The 24,585-nt window shown below is 48.3% G+C and overlaps 1 protein-coding gene across 2 annotated transcripts in view; it reads left to right on the top strand.

The window, feature by feature from the left end:
- TTLL10 (tubulin tyrosine ligase like 10) overlaps positions 1–24,585 on the top strand; it is a 191,405-nt gene that overhangs the window by 3,097 nt on the left and 163,723 nt on the right. For both annotated transcript variants that reach the window (XM_060276205.1, XM_060276203.1), the window contains exon 2: positions 4,647–4,794. In XM_060276205.1, the coding sequence (XP_060132188.1) occupies positions 4,657–4,794 (138 nt within the window). In that variant the 5' untranslated portion in view covers positions 4,647–4,656. The remainder of the gene's footprint in view (positions 1–4,646; positions 4,795–24,585) is intronic.

Below are 24,585 nucleotides of genomic sequence, written 5' to 3'. Positions count from 1 at the left end.
GGTTCAATGGGAGGTAAAGTTGCCAGATCTCTTGGTTTCAGCCTCCATCCTCAGGGTCTCCAGTAAGAAACAAGGGAGCAGCCTGCTTTTTAGTTGGCTCAAGTATTTTGGAGACTAGTTCTGTCCCTGTGTTCATCAGGCTGCACCCCTGAACCACAAGGTAAAGCCATGTTCTCCCTCCTGACTCACTACCTTGCCATACATACACTACTGTACTAGGATGTGTTCCTCCCACACAGGCCTCACCTGCTCATTTCTGAGCCTTCGGAGACATGACAACTAATTGGCCATTGAGCCAAGGATAGGATTCTGTGAGCACCTCACAGCAATATTGTCTAGACCAGGCATCCCTAAATTGCGGCCCTCCACATGTTTTGGTCTACAACTCCCATGATCCCTCGCTAACAGGACCAGTGGTCGGGGAAGATGGGAATTGTATTCCAAAACATCTGGAGGGCCGAAGTTTGGGGATGCCTGGTCTAGACCATAGGTCAGCAAACTAAGGACCGCGGGCCGGATCAGGCCCAATTGCCTTCTAGATCCAGTTCGCAGACGGTCCGTGAATTGCCGTGTGGACCACCAGCGCGTGGATCACCAGCATGTACATTCTTTCCCTCTCCCTCCCTCTCCCTCACACAGTGGTGCTTTTCTACTCAGGGACGGAGCAATCTTGTCCCATGCCGGGCACCGCTGATGGCAGGAGTTGGCTCACCCGCCTGCGTGACGCAGGCTGCCAGCTGCTTCTGCATTTTCCTCCTGCTCCTCCTCCCCCCTCTCTCTCAGTCCGCCCTCTTTCCTTCTGCGCGCCCCTTTTCCGTGCCGCTTCCTCGTGCGCTTTCTTCGTCACCACCTGCCTGCCTCCTTCATTCCTCCCATGGCATTCAGGCAGGTTGTTGCAGTGGTCATGGCCGCCGCTTGCGGGTTGGTGGGCAGCTCTGTCTTCTTCTCCGCGGTGCCTCTCGGGAAGCAGCACCACCACCAGCAGCAGGTAGTGGGTAAAAGCTCCGGTGGCGCCCCAGTTCCCCAACCTCTGTCTGCAGCTCCTTCACCGGGGCTGCTGCTTCTGTCTTCACCAGCCAGCGCAGCCTCCTACGGAGCCTGGCTGGCTGGAGAAGACCAACTGCAGCTATTGGGACGACAACTGGGGACAGGTAAAGTGAAGCATCTTCAGGCCTCTTTGTGGGTGGGCGAAAATAGTTCATCCCACCCCCAAATATATCCCGGCCCCCCACAAGGTCTGAGGGACAGTGGACCGACCCCCTGCTGAAAAAGTTTGCTGACCCCTGGCCTAGACTGGGGTGCTGGGGCAGAGTGAGTAGCAACTATATATATGACCAAATGGAACACAATTGGTGCCTTGTGTCACCTGAGTTTTGGTGGGCCAGTAAACTGCACTACTGCCTTCTGGCCATCTCTGGTGGTGGCGCTGTAAATATCAGAGCACCACATTGGTGCTGGGAGTAATCAGGAGTGGGAAGACTTTTTTTCAGCATGAGGGCCACATTCTCTTCTGGGTAACCTTCAGTGATGGGCGAGACTAGAGGTAAAAGTGGGTGGGGCAATAAATGTAAACATGACCATTATATAGTAGGCCAGGGGTCCCCAGACTGCGGCCCGGGGGCCGGATGCGGCCCAATTGGCCTGCCAATCCGGCCCGCGACGACCCCCGCCGCCCACCGCCCGCTCTTACGGCGCGCAGCGCGGCAGCGCTCTTCCGGAAAGAGGTCATTTCTGGTGCACTTCCGGGTCGGGGGAGGCCCATACGCATGCGCACAACGGATTTTCGGCGCTTTTTCAACCCTGGAAGCGCGCCGCCGCGCCAGTAAGCGCCCGTGTGCATGCGCACGGGCGCGCACTCCCCCGCCCGCCGGCCCGCACAGGCGCGCGCTCCCCCGTCCTCCGGCCCGCCGCGCGGTCGGCGCGGTGGGAACCGGCCCAAACGCCGGTAAGTCGGGGACCCCTGTAGTAGGCTATTATTTATTTATTCGATTTAAGTACAGCACTTTATCCAAAGATACCAGGGTGATGTACAACATTAAGAAGACAATTTCTTGGCCTTTTGGCTAACATCAAGTCTAGGGAAGGAGATAATTTGCACAGCATAATGATAAAATAATGGTAATAACTGCCCCCCTCCCTTAGCAAGCCATAGATTATTTAATGGTTGAATGGTTGGGTAAAGAGGAATGTTTTCGTCTGGCGCCAAATCCATGTAATGATGCTCCCAGGAGAGCCTCTCTGAGGAGTGCATTCGACAGATGGGGAGCCACCACCGAAAAGGCCTGCTCTTGTGTTGTCACCCTCTGAACTTCTCAGGGAGAGTGGGAGACATAGAGAAGAACCTTGGATGATAAGCACAGGGTCCAGGTCAGTTTCTATAGGGAGAGGTGATCCTTAAGATATTGAGGTCCTGAGTTGTGCAAGACTTAATAGGTCAGCACCAGCATTTTGAATTGGGCCCAGAAACTAATTGGCAGCCAATGCAGTTGGACTAGTATCAGCGTTATACAGTGGTGCCTCGCTAGACAAATTTAATTCGTTCCACGGGTCTTTTCTTATAACGAAAAATTCGTCTAGCGAATCCCATAGGAATGCATTGAATTTTTTTTAAAAAAATTTGCCCATAGGAACGCATTAATTAAATTTCAATGCATTCCTATGGTAAACCGCGATTCGCTAGGCGTATTTTTCATAAAACGAATTCGTCTAGCAAGGCAACCTCCGCTCGAAAAATCATTTCGTTAAGCGGAAATTTAGTTAAGCAGGGCATTCGTTAAGTGAGGCACCACTGTATGCTCAAATTCTCTTGTTCTGGTGAGCAACCTGGCTGTCAAATTTTGCACCAGTTGAAGTTTCTGAACTGTTTCGAGAGGCAGCCCCACATAAAGCATTGCAGTAATCCAGCTTCTATGCACACTCGCAGATTCCTCTTTACCCTGCCTCCGGCAACCAAGAGGCAGTATCAGAGTTGAAGGACATGTTGCAGGCAGGCAAAAACAACTGAGATGGGACTCAGGGCCAGTGAGGGATGTGGCCAGGGGAGTCTCCAGTTTTGAGGGCAGAAAGGCTGGGGTGTCAGTGGGGGAAGCACTTGCAAGCACATTTGCAAACATCAGCCAGAATCGTGGAGCACGGGAGCTGGTTGTTTTCTTGTTTAGCAATCAGCCTGAAAATCGTTTGCTTGTTTTTTGTTACATCTCTGTAAATAAAATGACTTGAGACTCATTTTTACTCTCTCTCTCTCTCTCTCTCTCTCTCTCTCTCTCTCTCTCTCTCTCTGTGTGTGTGTGTGTGAGAGAGAGAGAGAGAGAGAGAGAGAGAGAAATAAAAAAATTAAAATTACAATTGGAGGGGTCCAGGCAGTTTTCTCTCCCTTGTCCCAGCATATCCACTCTGTTAAGGCTGCTCAACTTTCAGACATGCCTACTTGGTAATCCAGCCAGACGTTTGGAGAAAGCAGTTAAAATCTTGGAAGAACACACACAGTGACATTTTTACAAATATTTTAATAGACTAGGTTATTGGTCTTGTGCACTACTGAGCGAAATTTTAATTATCTGTGTAATGAGGCTAGGACAGATTTAAGTGCTTCCCTGCCTGTCTTTTCGAAAACGGTAGTCATTTGTTCCCACATTAACAAGCAGCGAAGGACTTCTGCTCCAATCATGGAGTCATTTCAATAGGATTCAGATGATGGCTCTTCCCTCCCAGAGGTGCCCCACACCCTGCAAAGTAGGAAAGGGCAAATCTGTTCATTTTGGTGTCTCACTTTGCCAGTGACTCTAAATATGAGTCTTCCCCATTTCTATATCAATTTGCAAGTTACTTTTTTAAAAGTCCTCATGAAAATTCACCAGCATTTTAGTGTGAATTTTCCCTAATATACACATTAGTATGTAATTTCCCCTAATGTGTACATTCACGCAAAGTGATTTTTCCTAATGGGATGCATTTTTATATGTTGTTTTCATTAATATAAGCATTTTTATGAACACTTTACCTCCGTGTGTACATTTTTGTACCCATTGCTTGGCTGGAGAGAAGTGTGAATTTTGAAGGATGGCTGTGTTTCAGTTTGCGTATTGTTTTGGAAAGTGTGAATTAGGTTGTTTCACCTTAAACTGCACACTGAGTCAGATTTCTCATTCAGCGCTACCCAAAAATAAACATGTTCTGCCTCCACTGTCAGAGGTACTACAGGCCATTACCATTCTGTGCACGCTCAAAGCACCCACGACTGTGCATGTGTGCATTGTCACGTACCCAGAAGTGGCATAAAAAGGGGGTGTAACTGGGTGGACCAAGCTTATAAACGCTCCACCATCGTGGGGTTGCAATGACCTGGAATGCAACACCCTTGCAAATCGGGGGTTGCTTGTATACCTCTCAATTTTAGTCACTGGGAATGGCAGGTGGGGAGAATGTTCTTGCTCTCAGGACCTGCTTGTGAGCTTCCCATAGACAGCTGGTTGACATTATGAAACAGGACTAGATGGGCCTTTGATTTGATCCAGCAGGACCCTTCCTATGTTCTCATTTCCTTATGAGGTGGACCACTTTCGGAAGTAGTCTTCCAAAACTTGGTTGCGGTGGGATTAAAATGTGAATTTCTGGCAAATGACCATTTGAATTTCTTTGTACGGAAGGAATGAAAGAATGATGGCATTGGGAACGAAGAACAATTACTGTGCTTTCACAGTAACTCTTGAGGGATCGGATGATGAAGGGAAGGAGAAAAGAACAGATACTGAGAGCATGCAGGAGGCTTTCGAGAAGTTCAGAAGACGGCGGCAGGTAAGGGTGAACAGTGTTGCGGCTTGTACAAAGGCGTTGAGATCAGTTGCCTGAATGTTGCTGGCTTTCCACTAGGCATCAGAAAGCAACAAATGCTCATATTAGCAGAAGAGGTCAAAACAGTGTAACCTTCCAATCTGGTTACAGTGATCTGTGCCTCATTCCTTTCTCGATTATTGTAATGCGCTATATGTGGGTTGCCTTTAAAGACCATTCAGAAACTTCAGTCGCTTCTGAATGCTGCAGCCACACTTCTTACAGAGGTGGGATTATAGGGCTCGTATGTCTCTGCTCCCCCATCACCACCTTTGTAGCAGCTGCAATGATAGGCTTAGTTATTTCTGATCGCAATTCAAAGTGCTGGTTTTGAAAGCCCTAAGTGAAGGCAGTGGTGTGGGTTTTCTGGAAAACATTGCCTTTGGAAATGTTCACATGCAAATTAGAGTAAAAAATTGTCTCATGCATTTTATGCCCAACTGATCACTGCGCTCTGCAGGAGAGAGTCTTGTCAAGACTTTCATTCCGTACAATGTAGGGATTAGGTCTTCAGCATGCTGGCAACTGCCCTATAGAATGTTCTCTTGTTATATATTAGAGGGGTCATTTCAGAAGCTCTATTAGAAGACCTTCCTCTTGTGACAAATCTTTTGGGTGGAGATCTTTATCCCAATCTTCATCTGCTGTGCAATTGTTTTTATATATAAAATTTGTTCTTTAATGTTTTAATTGCATTGTCTTATCATTTATGTGTTTGCCACCCTGGGCTCCTTTGGGAGGAACGGTGTCTTAAGATTTTATGCATAAATGAATAACATCATGTGCACAGGGTAATTTGCGCTGGAACATTTTTGCTTTGGAAAACATTCCAGACTGTGTCAGGAAATTTTATGATGCTCAAGAGTATGTGTAGGGAACCTTTGGCCCTCCAGATGTTGCTTAACTACGGCTCTCATCAGCCACAACAAGCACGAGCCGCCTTATTATTATTATTATTATTCCCTGTGTTTTATCTGTTGGAACTCAGTGTGGGGCCTTTTGGCTTTGGACATTATTAGAGACGTACAGTGGTACCTTGGTTTTCGAACGTAATCCGTTCCGTTTGACTTTTGAAATGTTTGAAAACTGAGGTGCAAAGGGCGGTCTCCAAATTTAATTGAGAAACACTCAGCGGAAGCCGTTCAGCTTCTGAGCCGTATTTGAAAACGGAAGCATTTACTTCCGGGTTTTTGGTGTTCGAAAACCGAAACATTCGACTTCCGAGACATTTGAAAACCACTGTATATTGTTTTAAAGTAGGTTTTATTAAATTATTAGTTTTATTATCTATTAAATTAGTTTTTATTAAAATGCTTTTCAAGTGCTGTAGACAGCATGGCAGTTGATACATAAAATGGTGAATTTCTTCTTTATCTATGGGCTGGTTTGCTGGATCAGATGTTACATTTTACTTAGATCTGTTCTGCTATGTATAGGAGGAAGCCCTGTCCAATTCAGGTAGGTGCTGGAGGTGTAAAACTGTAAATACCTCGCTGAGACACAGGATGTGAGCATGTCCAGTGATACTTCTTTTTCATCAGAAGTTGTCATCCATATAAATTTTGCATTGGCAATATCCTTGAAATTTTCAGATGTTTGTGTATTTTTAAATTGTATTTATTACATGGAGAGTAAAGGTGGGACAACAAGAACGGATGCTATGTGCCCTAATGATCACTAAGAGACTTATTTGAGCCTGGAAGGATAAATATCTGGTATCTCTTTTGCAATGGTTTGATGACATTAACACTTGTTACAACTGAGCACGCTTTATATAAACACCAACTCTTGGATACATAATTGGACATTTAGATGGCATATATTGATCTATATGTGTAAACTAAGACGGATGTGTTGATGTTTAAATGTATTGTCAATGTAAGCTGAGGGGTATTTTTCCTCCCCCCCCATTTTTAAAAATAAAACATGTGCAATAAAAATCAATGATAATATTAGTTTTAAAAACACATAGCAAGAAGCAAGAGAGTGCCCTCCTTCCTTGCTCACCTGGTGTCCCCTCCCTGCTTCCAACACTGCTGACTGCTCATATGTGGGTGTCAACATTTGAGCAGGACCTCAGGAACAGCCTTGCAGGAAGAGGCTTTTCTGACCCAGTGGAAGGTGGTCCATTAGGGTGGATTATACACACACACACACACACACACACACACACACACACACCTACACATCCAACCCCCCCACCCCCCCATCTGGCTGGGTTTCCCCAGCCATTCCCCAACTGAATATTATAATTATTATTAATAATAATAAAAAGTGATATAACATCAAACATTAAAAACTTTCCTAAACAGGACTGCCTAAAGATGTCTTCGCAAAGTCAGAAAGTTGTTTATTTCCTTGACATCTGACGGGAGGGCGTTCCACAGGGCGGGCGCCACTACCAAGAAGGCCCTCTGCCTTGTTCCCTGCAACCTCACTTCTCGCAGGGAGGGAACTGCCAAAAGTCCCTTGGTGCTGAATGGTATACTGGGCCGAGGCTGTTGAGGGCTTTAAAAGTCAGCACCAACATTGTGCTCGGAAACGTACCCGGAGCCAATGTAGGTCTTTCAGGACCGGTGTTATATGGTTTCAGCGGCCATTCCCAGTCACCAGTCCAGTTCCTGCATTCTGGATTAATTGTAGTTTACGAATCTCCTTCAAAGGAAAGCCCCACGTAGAGTGTATTGCAGTAGTCCAAGTGGGAGATAACCAGAGCATGCACCACTCTGGCAAGACAGATAGGCATCACCAACCACAATCTGCCCTCAGACTGTCCCCACCCTAATTCTAGTGATTATAATTTGTTTCAAACTTCCTTTAAAAGTGTGCAGAGGAGAGTGGCCAAGACAGCAAAGGTTCTGGAAACCAGGCCTTATGAGGAACGTTTGAAGGAGTTGGGTATGTCTAGACTGGAGAAGACAGGAGTTGGGTATGTCTAGACGGAGAGATGGCATTGTAGCCATCTTCAAACATCTGAAGGGCAGTCACATGGAAGATGAAGCAAGCCTGTTTTCTGCTTCTCCAGAGGGTAGGACCTGAACCAATAGATTCAAATTCATAGAATCATAGAATTGCAACGTTGGAATTCCAACTGTGATGGTAAGAGTTGTATGACAGTGTAACAGACTACCTTGGAAGGTTGAATAGCCATCTGTTAGCCATGATTCTTGCATTGCAGAGGTTACAGTGAGTGACTCCGAATCCATGATTCTGTGATTCTAATGTTGTATTTTAGATTGCAGTGACCTTCCCTGAGACCTTAGGGTGAAGAGCAGGTAATAAATAAAATGAATAAGCCCTTCCAACCCTCCAGTTTAATGATTCTTAAATAGTAATGGTGGTAGTAGTAGTAGTAGTAGTAGTAGTAATAATAATAATAATGGTCACAGCAATGCTCAGGCAGACTCATCCCGCAAAAACAAAGCAAAAAAAAAAAAAAACCCAGGCAAAATACCCTGCACCCCTAAAAAAGGGGGCAACTCCCTAATAAAACAAAATACAACCCAAATAAACAAAAACACACAACAAAACAAAACAGGCAAAATTCTCCATATGCAGCCCAGAGACATACTAGGGTGGGGGTGCCTGCATTTTGCCTTCTAACCAGCCCAACACCACTTATGGGGAAATAATTAAACAAAAACAAAACACTAAACACCCCACAATTAAAAGAAGAAAATAAATTGAGATGATCTGGCGTCTGTGGTGGGTGCCACAGAGGGGGATTCCCGAAATATATTGTTACAAGTCCACCCCACTCTTTAAGCAGTGAGAGGCGCAAGGAATCCCAAGCACATCACCCAGGGTTGGGTTTCCTTGGAATGCAAGTTAGCAGAAGGTGTGGTGTCTTTAGGGCCTATGGCTTTTATTTCTACATATATACAAGTCCCTCAGGTGGAGGGGCTCTCAGTCTTAATACCACAACAGATCCAGCACAGAGCAAAAAACATTGCTCTCTGCCTGCAGCTTCTAACATTTAGCTTTTCATCCATCTCTCTCTCTCTCTCTCTCTCTCTCTCTCTCTCTCTCTCTCTCTCTCTCTCTCTCTCTCTCTCTCTCTCACACACACACACACACACACACACACACACGAGGACCAACTCTGGCTATTGTTCCTTTCCCTACCTACGTAGGATTGCATGGCCTCTAGCCAGGTGAGCACAATGGGGTGAAATGCCTTCCCCACCTTTCGTTGCCACTTCCTTGACAAAGGGACTAATTTGGCAGGCTTCCTCTTGCATATCCTGCCCCCACCGCTATAGGTTGAAGATTTGGAAGGGAACCCAGGGTTCCATCCAGACTGACCCCCCCCCCCAATCCTAACACTACATATTTTGAAAGTGCATAGAAATTGATTCGCTGGCCCCGTTTCTCAGTTTGCAAAGTTTTAGACAGCCATAAACCTCCAGGAACAAAAGCGTCCCTTGATGCAAAGCATCCGTTAGAAGAAGAAGATGAAGAAAATCTAAACAGGTTTATCTTAAGCCCCAAATGGTATTGTGCAACCGGACACAGATGGAAAAGATGGATATGGAAATAACCAGTTTAGTCCACTGAGAGAGACATTGCTGCGAGTGTGTACGATATTCCGATATTCCGTTACCTGGTGCGAACATCCGCTGCATTTTAAGGATCCAGACAAGCTGGCTCTCCCCATTCATATTTAAGGAGAAAAAGTTTAATTCTTCTTTGATGCCTCCCAAGAGGTGAAGCTGTTGTCTTGATGCTGAAAACTCAGCTCGGCACATAGTAATTCTAGGCATTATTAAAATTAACGATTGTTTTTCCTCCTTATAGATTTGTGCGCCCGCTTGCAGATTAAAGCTCTGTGCACAAATTGTATTGGCTTGTCGTTTTACCTATAGATTTAATTGCGTGTCTTGGTAACAGCCTGAGTTGCTAATTAAGTCTGATGAAGATTATTCCTATATTAGTTTTTCCTTTGCGGCATTTGGTTTTAATTTCTGCTTAAAAGCAGTTTTAACTGTTTCGGCCATGCCCTGCATTTGATGGCTTCAGTTGAAACCCGTAGCTGCACAGTGGATTAGGAAGGTAAAGTGGGGCAGTGCAGTGCAAACTAAGACACTACAGTGGTATCTCGGGTTAAGAACTTAATTCGTTCTGGAGGTCCGTTCTTAACCTGAAACTGTTCTTAACATGAGGTACCACTTTAGCTAATGGGGCCTCCCGTTGCCGCCGTGCCGCTGGAGCACGATTTCTGTTCTCATCCTGAAGCAAAGTTCTTAACCCGAGGTACTATTTCTGGGCTAGCGGAGTCTGTAATTTGAAGCGTCTCTAATCTGAAGCGTCTCTAACCCAAGGTACCACAGTATTGATTTCATCAAGGCCTGGATGGGATGGGTTTTGAGGAGGGATCTGGCAGTGGGAAGCAGGATGTAATCAGAAGAAGGGTAAGATCTTTTCAGAGACAGCAGATAGATGGCTAATACAGTCATACCTCGGTTTAAGTACGCCTCGGTTTGAGTATTTTTAGTTTAAGTACTCCGCGGACCCGTCTGGAACAGATTAATCCACTTCCCATTACTTTCAATGGGAAAGTTCACTTCAGGTTAAGTACGCTTCAGGTTAAGTACAGCAGGGCCGGCCCTACGGCCAGGTTGGGTGGCGCAGGGCGCCCACCTGCCGCGGAGCTGTGTCCCCGGCAGCTGCACTGTGCGTTGCGCCCGCCCACTCGCCGGCCCAGCCGCGCAGCTCCGGCCGTGGAGCTCCACCCGCCCGCCCGCCGCGCTGTGAAACGGGGCGGGGGCACCGGAGGGATCCATCGCACCACGGCGCCAGGGCGCCAAATATACTTAAGACGGCCCTGAAGTACAGACTTCTGGAACCAATTGTGTTTGTAAACCGAGGTACCACTGTACAGCAATTTTTTAAGGTTCAACTTCAAAAGCTTGAACTTTTAAAGGCCTTATAACATAGAACCGCAGCATTAGAAGGAAACTTGGTGGTCATGTAGTCTAACGCTGCCCCCATGGTGCAAAACCCCCCTGTTGCATCAACATCCGGATAGCTGGCCACCCAGCCTTAGCTAAGAAACAGGAAGGCAGCAAGGGTGTGGCACGTCCTTGCATTTCTCCAGCCTTGGCTCAGCTGGAAGTAAACATTGGAGTGTAGAGGTTTGGAGAGATGCAGTGGAAGCCGGCGGCGGTATGTGCCTATCCCCTCACTGTGGTCGTATAAGAGCCTGTTGGCAGGAAGAGAAGGGCGGCTCAGCAGCGAGACAGGCGGGGAATGCAACTGGGGAGACAGGCCCAAGGAAACTGCAGAAGGTTGTCTCCAACTAAGTTCTGCTCAGAGTAGACCCACTGAAATGAATGGACCTTCAGTTAGCCATCTCCATTAATTCCAGCAGGCTTCCTCCACTGCCTGGGAGGCACAGGAGCAGATCCCTGCACACTGCAGGTAGGCCTGCAAAGGACTTAAACACACAATTCCTGGTAGCTCCCTATGGCTAGGCTGATGCACACCTTCTTCACCCAAGCCTCTCATTTGCCTCCTAAATGTTAGCACAGGAGTAAGGAACCCCAGGCCCTGGGAACAAATGTGGCCCTGTGGCTCTATCTACCTGGCCCTTGGCATTCTCCCCAGGCCACACTCCTTCCACCCGCTTCTCTGCTTCCTTGAGTGCTTTTGCCTGGCTGGGAAGCGGCTGTGAAATGTGACAGCACCTATTAACTTGCCTGTAAAAGCCCCCACCCTTCTGCTAAAAGAACACAGGGATCCAATTTACACCAAGGCAGATTTGGGCTGTGTTCACACACGTAGAGTTTCCATTTCTGGGTTTTTAACCCATGTCCGCACGACATTCTCCCGAATGCTTATGTAGCCTGTGCTTTGCTTTAAAATACTGCTGTTGGATGCTTTGTTTCTCAAACCAGCTTCACACCAGTTGGAGACCTCCAGCTATTCCTATTTTGTCTCCAGCCAAGGTACAAACACCCTTGCACAGGGTAAAGACATGCCTGCCCTGTGCATACACAGACAGAAATGAATCTGACACTAATGAAGTCATGTGGATGTGAACAGCTGGGGAGAAAGCTGTTAACGCACTGAAACAACCCCACACGACTTCACTGCACTCTAAATCAGAAATGTGAGCACCCTTTAACTGTCCCTATCTATCCCAGTATTGCTTCCTGTGCCTGACAGCAGCAGTTTCGGCTCTCAGGCAGAAATAGGGACCCCATCATCCGCTTCCTGGTCCTTTTGAAGATGCCGCGAATCAAACTCTGGCCCTTCTGTATGCAATGCATGTGCTTTACTGCCGAGCAGCTGTCCCTCCCTAAAGGGACGGTGTACTGAGATGTGGCCTTCAACATACATCTTCTAAAGTCACCCTGCGTGACACATGAACAACAGCTGATTTTACAACGGTTGGTAGAAAGAAGGGGGGCTCTCTCTGTGTTTGTAGGGGAAACAATTGAGATCGAAGCAATTATCTGAGGGGGCCTATGTTAGCTGAGCTTGATATATAGCCATTGTAGAAATCCTCGCCGCGGTGGGGTTAATTATTTCTGGGCTGTGGTTAATTCGCCAGAAAACTGCAGTGCCTTTTGTAAGGTGGTATCGGTGGGGAGCCTGGTGCTTTCTGCGAAAGGGGGGTGCAGTCGGGTTGCTTTCCCCGTTTCATTAAGTAGAGACCAAAGTGCCATGTCAGGAGGCCGTTTGCAGGGAAGCCAGAGAGATTACACTAATATCACGGTCCCACCTAAAGGCCTAAATGGATTTAGGATGCCCAGCAGAAGCCGGTTACCTCCCACTGAGCACATTTTCTTATCTCTGATCCATGCCTTGTACTCTTAAGGCGGGCGCACAGCATCACCCACCGATAGGGAAAGCGGCCTCGTTTAACTACATCTCTCAGCGTGAAATCCAAGCAGTTGGAAAACAGCTTGTGATCTCCTTTTTTGTTGTTGGCTGTTGTTGCCTTAGCACAATCTTGTTCAGTTATTTCAGTTTTCTTACATTTCTTGTTTCCCAACTACTCCTGTACCATTCTCACCATTGTTGCATTGGCAGTCTATACTGTCTACACTGAGTGGCAACGGCTCTCCAGGGTTTCAGACAGGGGTCTCTCCTAGCCCTAACCTGGCGATGCCGGGGATTGAACCTGGGACCTTCTGCACACAAAGCAGTCCTAATAAGAATTCACCCTCTTGGGTCCCCAGATGTTGCTGGACTACAACTCCCACGATCCCTGACTACTGGCTAAGGTGGCTGGGGAAGATGGGAGTTGCAGTCAACCACATTGCATTTTGTTGCACCTTTTGATCTCAACTTCTGACTTGGCTCACCGTTTGAAGGGAGGTTATATCGGAACATAGGAAGCTGCCTTATACTGAGCCAGACCACTGATCCTTGGTCAGCACCTAGTTTTCCTAGAGCAGAGGAAGGGGAACCTGTGGTCCTCCAGATGATAATAGACTACCACCTCCATCACCCATAATGGCTGGTCATGATGCCTTGGGCTGATAGGAACATAGGATGCTGATTGGTTGTGGCTCTCCAGGGTTTCAGGCAGGGGATCTGTCCCAGCCCTAACAAGAGATGATGGGGATTGAACCTGTGGCCTTTTGCATGCAAAGCAGATGCTCTACCACTGAGCTGTGGCCCTCCTCTTAAGGCACAGGAATTCTCCAGCAGCTTTTCCTGAAGATGCCAGAGATTGAACCTGATGCCTTCTGCATGCCAAGCAGGTGCTCCAACATCAAGCTGGGTCTGCTTCCCTTGCTCTTTTGTCCTTCCCAGATGTGGTCCAGCAGAAGTCTCCTCCTCCTTTCATCTGGGTCTTGTCCTCAGCTTGGCATCGTGACTCAGCTCCCACTCCCGTGGAGAAGATGAAATGTCAAGCCAAGGAAATATTGGTGGAACGAGGGCCTTGTATACAATTTGTCTCGCTGCAAGAATATGCCTCATAAAGTTGAAATATGTGGACAGCCAGGCTGACAGTAAAAACTGAAGGCTCGTTACATTGCTTTTTGCTGTTGAATTCTCAATTACCAAAGCTGACAAGGCAGAAAGATATCAAGGAAAGAGATTTGGAAAGGGGACCAGCTTTTTTTTTTTTGCCACAAAGGCAACTAAAAGAATAATTTTTGTTATGTGTAATGCTGGTGGGGGGCTTAGATTTGCATCTGCCTTCACCCATCTTTAAACAAATGTTGCCCGCAAAAATACTTAGGCTAGAAGAAATCACAGACTCGTAACTTTGCAAATAAGTGAATGTTTTATTCACGGATTTTCCAGAAGTTACATTAAGCAAGTCTCCGTTGGCAGTAAAATGAAGATGAAAAAGGTTCCAAATGACTTAAAAGGAAAAGAACTTGGTTTCCTTACAAAAAGGACCACGTAATCTCTGGGTTAGGAAAGGTGCAGGCTTTAAAATCTCCATTTTGGAGAGATTCAGTTCACTTGGTTTTTTCCCCCCAACTGGGAACCATTGACCACATGCCTCCTTGCTCTGGGAAGCATAGGGAAAAAAGGAGAATAGCAGGAAACTAAAAGGTTGCAGGGAGTCTGATAAGCTCCACCCCCATGGGCAGGGCTGTCTTAAGCCTATCTGGTGCCATGGTGCAGGGATCCCTCAGGCGCCCCCCACCCCCACCCTTCCCTCGGGCGGACAGCAGCTGGAGGGCAGTTCATATCCAGTCTGGACCCCCACCCACCGCCCCCCAGCAGAGCACACAGCGGCTCACTATGGCGCAGACAGGCGGGCTCACCGACGGGACGGGCTCGCCTGATCTATTGCTGAGGCGGCTACTTCTGCCGCTGCTGACTCCGAACTCCGAACTCCATGTTGTGCCCCGCCCCCCATCTTGGCCAACTCTAGCCCTGCCTGGAGCCCCCCCCCTGGCAGAAATCCCGGCCCCCGACGCCCCGGCTGCCTGCAGAGCATGCATGCTGGCGGGCTGCGCGGCCGCGAGCAGCAGGAGTCCCAGGGCCACAGAGCTTGCGAGGCTCTGGGGAGCCTCCTCCTCCTCCGCTGCCTGACGAGCGGCCCGAGGAGCAGGACAGTGGCTCGGCGGGCAGCGGCTGAGGGGATTCCTGCAGCCAAGGGAGAGGAGGAGGTGGTGGTGGTGGAGGAGGAGCCATAGGGCTTAGTAGCTGGTTGCGCCCTGCCAGCGCCCCTGAGAGGCCGGCGCACTGGCACAATGAGCCACTAGGCCCTATGGGAAAGACGCCTCTGCCCATGGGCAGTTCAGGGTTCATGCACACAGGCGTGAGTCAGTAGCTGTATATTACAACATTTTGTAGTTTCAATATTCCTTCGTTCAAGATTGATTTCAGCAGTTTCTAAGTGCTTAATTACAAGTGTCTCTAGGCGGTGTGCAAAGAAACTCAGTGCAATTAGTCAAAACCAGGAAACCAGAATTCATTTGAAATGCCTGCAGGAATAAAGAAGTATTCTGTAGGTCCTGGAAGGTCAACAGGAAGAGGGCCTGTCTGACCTCAACGGGGAGTTCTATAAAACTGGGCCCACAACACGGAACACACAGCTCCTGGTGAATATGATCTGTGCATCCGAGCCGGGGCGGGGGGGGGGATCACTCAGAGTGACTTCAATGATTGGGCAGGGATCTAAAAGTTCAGGCAGTACCTGAGATCTCCTTGATCTAACAACTCAAGGGCCTTGCAAATTATTACAATAACCTTGACCCTGACCTGGTAGCATATGGGCACCCTGTGCAAGCTTTTGAGCACCAACTATCAATAGTCTGTCCCCATCAACAATCCATCCACAGTATTTTGCAGCAACTGGAGCTTCAAAACCAGGCCCAAAGGGGAGTTCCACACAGAGTGTGTAGCAAGTCTTGAGGTCACCAATGCATGGCTTACCGTGGTCAGACTAACCCTGTCCAAGGACGGCTATTGTTGGCATACCAGCCACAGCTGGTAAAAGGCATTCCTAGCCACTAAGGCTACCTGGGCTTCCAGCAACAAATATGGATGCAGGAGTACCCACCAGCCCACCAATTTGAGCAGACAGGTTGGACCTGCTGATGCCCAAGATCCTGTCCAACTCTAAAGTTCTGTAGCCATACTTTGAGTAGACCATTGACCAGGAATAAGTTAGGTCTGTTAATGTCAATGGGTCTAATCTGTGTAGAACACAGTTGGACACAACCCAATGATTCTCATTTCCTCCCTTTCTCTCGACATTTTGGTGGTCCAAACCCACAAGAATTCTCCTTAGGTTCTCCTCTGATGCTTACCCCCCCCCCACTTTCTGCTGCTCCTAACATAAGGTAAAGGTAAAGGGACCCCTGACCATTAGGTCCAGTCGTGACCGACTCTGGGGTTGCGCGCTCATCTCGCATTATTGGCCGAGGGAGCCGGCGTATAGCCTCCAGGTCATGTGGCCAGCATGACAAAGCTGCTTCTGGCAAACCAGAGCAGCACATGGAAACGCCGTTTACCTTCCCGCTGTAGCGGTTCCTATTTATCTACTTGCATTTTGACGTGCTTTCGAACTGCTAGGTTGGCAGGAGCTGGGACCAAGCAACGGGAGCTCACCCCGTCACAGGGATTCGAACCGCCGACCTTCTGATCAGCAAGCCCTAACATACTTCCAAGTTAACTCTCCATCAACACCTGCCCATGTTCAGTACTCATTTTTCCAGAAGAGACTGAGCTAAGCTTGGCTTAGGCTGCTCACAGCACTAGGAACTGATAAGACACCATGTTTGGAGATAAGAGAAACTGAAGGAGAGAGAGAGAGAGAGAGGGAGAAGGGCTCCCAGGAGACAAGAAGCTGATTGAAGCTGCTCGGAGGGAAATGGCTTGTTTATCGCAAACATCATGGATCATTAGCAGAAGTGGCATGGAAGGTTTTGAAGAAAAAACAAACCTTGATTATTTATTGAATACCGACGACAAGCTCCGCATCTTGCAAAGGCAGAAGGGAGAAGCCGACTTCATTTCTCTTGCAATTAAGAAGTGCATAATGCGTCTGAAGGAAGAAAGGCATTTGGAATTTTGCATGCAAATTTGCATGGAATAAATAATCAAGTGTGTGTGCAGGGGGTGGGAAAATGCCTTTGCATAAACACACACACGATTTGCCTGCTTGGTGTGCAGTTCCTGTTTCCTTTTCCCAGAGAAGGTTTGGAGCTGGAGGACTCCCTAGGAGGACAAACTGCCCCATTGTGGTTTAACACTAGAACTCGTGGAAATCCTAGGAAGCTGAATGTTGGAAGATTCAGGACAGAGAAAAGGAAAGACTTCTTCACGCAGCGCATAGTTAACCTAAGGAACTCACTCCCACAGGGGCCAAGCCTCCCAGGAACTTGCAGGGGGAAACTGACCATGATGATACTTTAAACAGAGGAAGAGCGAGATATTTTCTTGTTAGAAGGAATCCTTTTATAATCTGCTCCTTGACATCAGAATCCCTGCTAAGAACATAAGAACAAAAGAATATGCTCCAGCACCCTGTTCTCACAGTGGCCAACCAGATGCTGCAGTGGGAAGCCCACAAGCAGGACCTGAGTGCTGACTTGCACTTACAAGAAACTGGCATTCAGAAGCATTACTGTACTGCCTTTGGCAGTGGAGAACATAGCCATCATGGCTAGTAGCCATTGATTGCAGGGATCAATCAATGGGAGCTTTCCCCTCCATCATAAATTTTAGCTCATTTATGTGTGACAATGGGTGGAGGCTTCTTTCATCGGGATCAAGGCAGGGGAAAAAAGTTTACCGTTCCCTTCCCTGTGTGCTGCAACCTCCGTGGAAATATCCACCCATATTTAAGATGGAAGGTACAAAAATGCCTGACATGGCTGCAAGCTGCTCTTCGCTAGGGCCAGAAGAAGAAGAAGAAGAAGAAGAAGAAGAAGAAGAAGAAGAAGAAGAAGAGGAGGAAGAGTAGGAAGAGTTTGGATTTGATATCCCGCTTTATCACTACCTGAAGGAGTCTCAAAGCGGCTAACATTCTCCTTTCCCTTCCTCCCCCACAACAAACACTCTGTGAGGTGAGTGGGGCTGAGAGACTTCAAAGAAGTGTGACTAGCCCAAGGTCACCCAGCAGCTGCATGTGCAGGAGCGGAGACGCGAACCCGGTTCCCCAGATTACGAGTCTACCACTCTTAACCACTACACCACACTGACTCCCCGGAGGGCTGCTGCCAGTCAGAGAAGACACCACTGGTCTAGACGAACTCAGCCTAAGGCAGCTTCCTATGTTCACAGCCACAAAATACTTAGTTACCCTAATCATCCCAAGTAGCCTAATAAATTTGCACAAGGCGGGGAGCGGGGGGGGGGTAGATGACTGCTGCCGTCACTGCAGGCAATTCCTCTCCCTTTGTCTCATTAACTGAACGGATGATTGTCAGCACCTGGGCAAGCCTTCCTTCCGAAAGAGATCCGTGTGTCAGAAACCGTTTGCGGGCAGAGCCTGACTCTGGAGATGAAGTTATAAATTAAGCTTTTATGAAGGCATAGAAAAGCATCCTGATGTCCTTTTTATAGCTACATATCTGAGTAATGGCAGTAAATTAGCTGACATGCACCCAAGGACATCTTACCCTTGTGCCACCATTGATTGCTTGGTTCTATAAACCCCACCCCCCCCAGCATCTCGTTGGAACAGAATTTATCGTGCCGAGGCCCTTAATATGTTTATGATGAGCCTAGATTAGGATGCTGCGATTTTCTGTCAATCAGGCAAGAATCTGGGAAATGGAGGCAAAGCTTGCCATCACACACGCATACATATCTCCGATGCTTTCTCCGCCGTTGCAACGGGAGCACTGCTGGGCTGCGTGAAATGTGCTGGTTTTGGTGCATAAAGCCCGTGAACAACTTGGGACCAAGATACCTGCAAGATTGTCTCATCCCTTATATGCCCAACCAATCACTGTTGTGCTCTGCAGGTGAGGGCCGCCTGCAGATACCATTGTTCTGCACAATGTAGGTACGGTATCACGCCCCTAGTGTTGTGGCACCTACTCTTTGGAATTTCTTCCCTTTGAATATTAGGCAGGCACCGTCTCTGTTGGGTTTCCAACACCTGCTGAAGACACAGATCTTCCAACAAGCCTTTTCAGCAGAGATCTTTCCCCCATCTTCATCTGTATTGGAAATACTTTAAAGATGCGCTTAGATGTTTTGTCATTTGTGCATTTGCCGCCCTGGACTAATTTGGGAGGAAGAGCGGGATATAAATGTAATAAATGTGGAACAAATAAGTAAGTGAAGAGAGATAAACCACCTCTAGGCTTCTTCTTAGGTGGCCATGAAAGATTGTTCTATGCCAGGCATAGGCAAACTCGGCCCCCCAGATGCTTTGGGACTACAGCCCCCAAGATCCCTAACTAACAGGACCAGTGGTCAGGGATGGTGGGAATTGTAGTCCCAAAACATCTGGAGGGCTGAGTTTGCCTGTTCTATGCTGTGTCCAGGCAGGCTAAGGGGATGCTTGCTTTGATGGCTTTTGATGTCTGGTGGCTGCTTGCTAGCGGACACCCCCTGCTTCCATGAGTATGGGCTGAAGTAGGGCTGCCATATGTCCAGAATTTCCTGGGCATAGTCAGGATTCATCCATCGCAAAAGGTGTCCAGGTGAATTTTCAGGAAGTGGCTAAAATGTCCAGAAAACCCGGATGTATATCAGCCCATATTGGAAACTCAACAACTTTTGCGTCCAGGTTTTCACTTTTTGAAATATGGCAACCCCAGCTGAAGACTTAAAAATAAGGTAGGCTGTTGGGATGTAGGAGAGAAATCTTTGCTAGCAAGAAGGAACCTGAATATGACATTGTGTGGATTTTTTGGAGGGGGCAGGAATGCATGCTTGTCTGCCACCCTCAGGGCCGGCTCTTGGTAGACCCCCGGTGGCGCAGTGCACCATGGCGCCTGGGTGCTCAGGGGGGCGCTGAGGGGCGCTGAGGGGCGCCCCAGCAAGTGGGGGAGCTGCGTGGCGGCCTCCCTTTCCCCTCCGCTAGCCGCGCCGCTCACGGGGGAGCAGGGAGCAAAGCAAGCGGAGCAGGGGCACTAGGACCCTGTTCCGTCTGCAGAGCCCACCTTCCGGTGCTTGTCGGCATGGCCCGTATGGCTTCTTGCCAGCACTGATCTCTAGGCGCTGCTGCCGCTGCCGCTGCTCCGCTGCCGCTCCGGCTCCAGCTTTGCCTCGGGCCAGCTGGAAGCACGTGTAGAAGGCGGCCAGGCTAGCGGCCAGCTGCGCGCCCGGCTCAGCTCCGGCTCTGGCTCCTGTCGCGGCGCCGGCGCCGCAGTAGAGCCCCACGAGCGAGGCCACGGGCACCCTAGCGCCTCACCCAGCAGCTTGGCCAGCGGTGCCGCGGCGGCAGCGCAAGGCGACGAAGACATCACCGCCGAGCCTCACGCAGCTCCCGCCGCCACCGCCAGTGGGGGGGGTCAACTCTGGGAAAGGGGGGGCACCAGAGGGATCGCACCAGGGCGCCAGGTATGCTTAAGACGGCCCTGGCCACCCTCTTGCATAACATATACAGTGGTACCTCGCAAGACGAATGCCTCGCACAACGAAAAACTCGCAAGACGAATTTTTCTATGGCCGTGCTTCGCAAGATGATTTTTTTTGCATTTTTTTTGCTTTGCTTTGTTTAAATTGGAAAAACGCAAGACGAAATTTTCGCAATACAAAATGACTCGCGGAACAAATTAATTTAGTCTTGCGAGGCATCACTGTATGTCTGCAAATAAATATTGGCAGCTTAACTCTCAAGTGCTTCAGGAAAGAGAATCTTTAGAAGGCTTCCCCTTCCTCTCCTACCAAAACTTTGCACAGCTCCAGAAAGCAAGGGGCATAAAACAAGCCCCTGGCAGAACCAGCCCAAGCCATAAGCAGAATTATCTGCCTGTAAACGCAATACTGGATAATAAAGGAAGCCGAATGGAGGGTTGTGCAGGCATAATTACTGGAAGGCAGAGGAGTGGATTTGCTTGAGTTATGTGTCGGCAGTAACCCAAAACGTCACCCATGAAATAGCTTCCACCCTCTTCCGGCCAACTGAAGACCGGCTCAAGTGGTATTTCAGAAATGGGAGGGCCACAAAACAAAAATACTCCCGCTGTATATCGCAGCCCGTAAAAATGCCAGAGTCCGCTATATACTTGCAGGATTTCTGGCCCATCCAGCCTCTCTGCAGGCAGGGACTCGGGGCAACGATGTGAAGAAAAGGGAAAGAAAGAAGAATGTGAGTATGTGTGTGTGTTTAAAGTAATCTTGGGGATTTGAGAGCAAAACAACAATGAGAAGCAACCAGTTCCCCATTGTGACAAAGTCGTGGGGCTTGAAAAACGGATGCTGCATGCTGGCCCAAAACTGTTGTGGAAACAGCACTGTCTTTCCTTTGGCAGAGATGATTTCGTGGGGAAGAGGTCTCACATTCATGATAGCTGATGCCCTGATAAATCTGTAAGTCTCTCAGATGCTGCATAAAGCTCACTGGGTCATTTTCAACTACATAAGTCCTACGCTCACTGAAATGAATGGGCCATGTTGGTAATGTCCATGAACTTCAATAGATTAGACTCTCCCTTTATTGTTTTAACATTATCTACTGTGTGTGGCTTCCTGGGCAGCAACCAGCTTCCGACTTCAGCAGACTGGCTTCCGGCTTTGAATTCCAGGCTCTTGTTCCACAGTTGCATCAAGTCCGTTCTCTTTCAAAACACCTTCAGCTCCAGAAAACTCTCTGCAGCTAAGCAGCTCCTGGAACGCTTTGCCCCATGGCACACAATAGCAGGCAATTCGGAGAGCGAGCCTCTCCAGCTTCCTCTGGGAAGACGATCCTCACGGGTGAATAGCGTTTATTGTAAAGGAGAACATTTCCCCATGAAAGGACGGTCATTCCTTTTGGCCAGCTTTAACCCTTTGCATACGTTGCTTCTGACCGAGCCGCGGTGGAGCGCATCTTGAACTCACCACCCCATTGTTTCTCACGCCTTGCTCTCTTTTCCACCAACAATGGGCCTCTTAGAAAACAAGGGCTGGCCAGGTCGAGTTGTTCTGGTGCCCCACTTTCTCGCGGCAAGACAATCTGACTATCCTTGGCATCAGGTTGCCTTCAGCTCTTAAACATGCTGCAAATGGAAGAAGACACCTGTAGCATAGGCTCCTTGTCGAGTGCCCGGATTTTGAGGCAAGGAAATTTCAGCAGGGCCTGTTAAGCTAGAAAATTCAGGGCATGCAAACTCGAGTATTTCTCCACATTCCCTCTTTGTCGGGTGGCCCGTGCAAAATGAGCATCAGGAGCTTCCGGGTTGCCATGCAGAGCCCCATACAGTGGACCTCTGAATTGCAGGAGGCATCCTTCTCAGTGAAGCGCCTTCAGGCCTGTCAACCCAGGTTGCCCATTGGACTCCCCGGGATATAGAAGGGGGCTTGCAGCTCCACTTGAGTGTTGTTCAGCTGACAATGACTTCCTGAGGTCTGGCATGTCCCTGCATGCTCTCCCTCCTCTGTCAAGAGGCAGCATGACTCTGAGCACCAGTTGCCAAGTATCCAAAGTGGAGGGAGCGCTGCAGCACTCAGGTCCTGCAGGTGGCCTTCTCAGAAGAGGAATTCGACTGGCCACTGCGAGAACTGAATACTGGGCCAGATCGGTCTTTGGACATGGTCCAGCAGGACTCTTCTTATGTCCTTATCCTTGATTTATGCTCCAGTCCCGACTTACAGCTTGCTTCTTGACCTGGTTGGCTCTCAGGTCCTGACTACTGGCTGGCCTCCCTGCTCACCTTGCTACCCATGGTCCAGACTTGGCAAGAGTCCAGCACTGTATACTACAGGAGACACGTGGGAGTCTTCTCCGTGGTTTGTTTTCAAGCGGAAGAGGCAACAAGTTCCTAAACAGCTTCGGTCCAATATACCTGAAGGAGCGTCTCCACCCCCATCATTCTGCCCGGATACTGAGGTCCGGCGCCGAGGGCCTTCTGGTGGTTCCCTCGTTGCGAGAAGCCAAGTTACAGGGAACCAGGCAGAGGGCCGTCTCGGTAGTGGTGCCTGCCCTGTGGAACGCCCTCCCGTCAGACGTCAAAGAGAAAAACAACTACCAGACTTTTATAAGACATCTGAAGGCAGCCCTGTTTAGGGAAGCTTTTAATGTTTAATAGATTGTTGTATTTTAATATTCTGTTGGAAGCCACCCAGAGTGGCTGGGGAAACCCAGCCAGATGGGTGGGGTATAAATAATAAATTATTATTATTATTATTATTATTATTATTATTATTATTATTATTATCCAAGTCCTTGCTTTTAATCTCCGCACCTGAGTGGCAAAGCATAAAGATCACCTGCCATTTGCTTGAATGTTAGTTCATAAGCTGTTGAGATGAGGTCTGGAGCCTTCCTGACTCTGTTAAGAAGCTAATTCTGGATGAAAGGTGGGGGCTGGGGGGGATTGTTTCTAATCCCACAATCAAAATCCTTATAGGCTTGTTAAAATATGAGTTTACCAACAGCTGTTGCCTCGAGAGATCTTGAAAGGCTTGTCTATGTTCAGACACTCAGGTAGGGAAGGGGGATAGATTAGATTGATTTCACATTTAAAGGTGAACCTCTATGATCTGCGCTTTCCGAAACAATACGAGAACGAAAGCACAGCCACCCCGGGGTATGTATGTATGTATGTATGTATGTATGTATGTATGTATGTATGTATAAATAAATTGTATGGAAACACAGACAGTGTGGAGTAGTGGTTAGAGTGTCAGACGAGAACGAGACCCGAGTTCAAATCCCCACTCAGCCATGAAACAACTTGGGTGACCTTGGACCACTCACTCTCAGCCTAACATAACCTCACTCTGCACGTTCCCTAGCATGGAAAGGAGATGCTGGGGTTGCCTGGTGACCTCTGACACGAGTCCAGAAGGGTTAGGGTAGATGACATCTGTCCTGAGTCTTGTCATTGTTTTTTACCTGGTTGGGCAAATGGGGCATTGCCCAGCCAACCTCAGTTTGTCCCCACTCGGCACTTGCTTGTCTTTCTCCCTACTTACCACCAATGCAAGAGGTGACCCTTCCTTCCAGCTTCCTCCTCCTTCGTCTCAGTTCTTCGTCTCAGAACTTGGCATGGAAGAGGAGGGCAAACCTAGAATGCGTTGGTGCTGCTTGTCATTGGCTCTGGCTCTGCCAATCACCAGCTTTGGCTCTGCCTACTGTTGGGCTCCTTGCCTCCCCACTCTTAGTCCCAATGAGCACCAGACACCACTGCATAATAAGTTAGGCTACAGTTTCACAAAGTGGTTGATACTGACCCCCTCCTCTGGGGTTGGTAGGAATGTACAGGGGGCGAATGACCTAAGGGGTTGAAAAAGGCCAAGGGGCAGGAAAGAGGTTTATGCGGTAAAGTGCGAGAAAATTAATTAGGAAACTATGAGCCTCCGAAAGAAAGGGCATGTACAGAGTGCACCTTCCTTGCCAATGTGGAACTTCTGCATTTAATAAGATGATTCCACTGTACAACAATATCCGCCCTTCTTTTCTTTTCAGATTGCTAGTAATGGTGACTGGTGATTAATGAATGTTGGTTATCTATAGATATTTCCTGACTTCTTTTAATTTGAACTAGATGACCCTTGGGGTTCCTTCCAACATTTCTATGGCTCTATAATACCTTCCTAGGAATTTGGGTTGGGGCCGATGACAGCTTTATGAGCTCGCCAAAGGGGTCAATGTGTATTTTGGAAACCTTGATATAGGCCAACAGCCATTCATGTGGCGTTTATAGCAGTCAAACAGTGTGCGTTCCA

This window comes from Zootoca vivipara, chromosome 6, assembly GCF_963506605.1.
Source record: "Zootoca vivipara chromosome 6, rZooViv1.1, whole genome shotgun sequence".
Lineage (NCBI taxonomy): Eukaryota > Metazoa > Chordata > Lepidosauria > Squamata > Lacertidae > Zootoca > Zootoca vivipara.
Note: the sequence above shows the minus strand (reverse complement) of the source record. Positions and strands in the feature narration are given on the sequence as shown.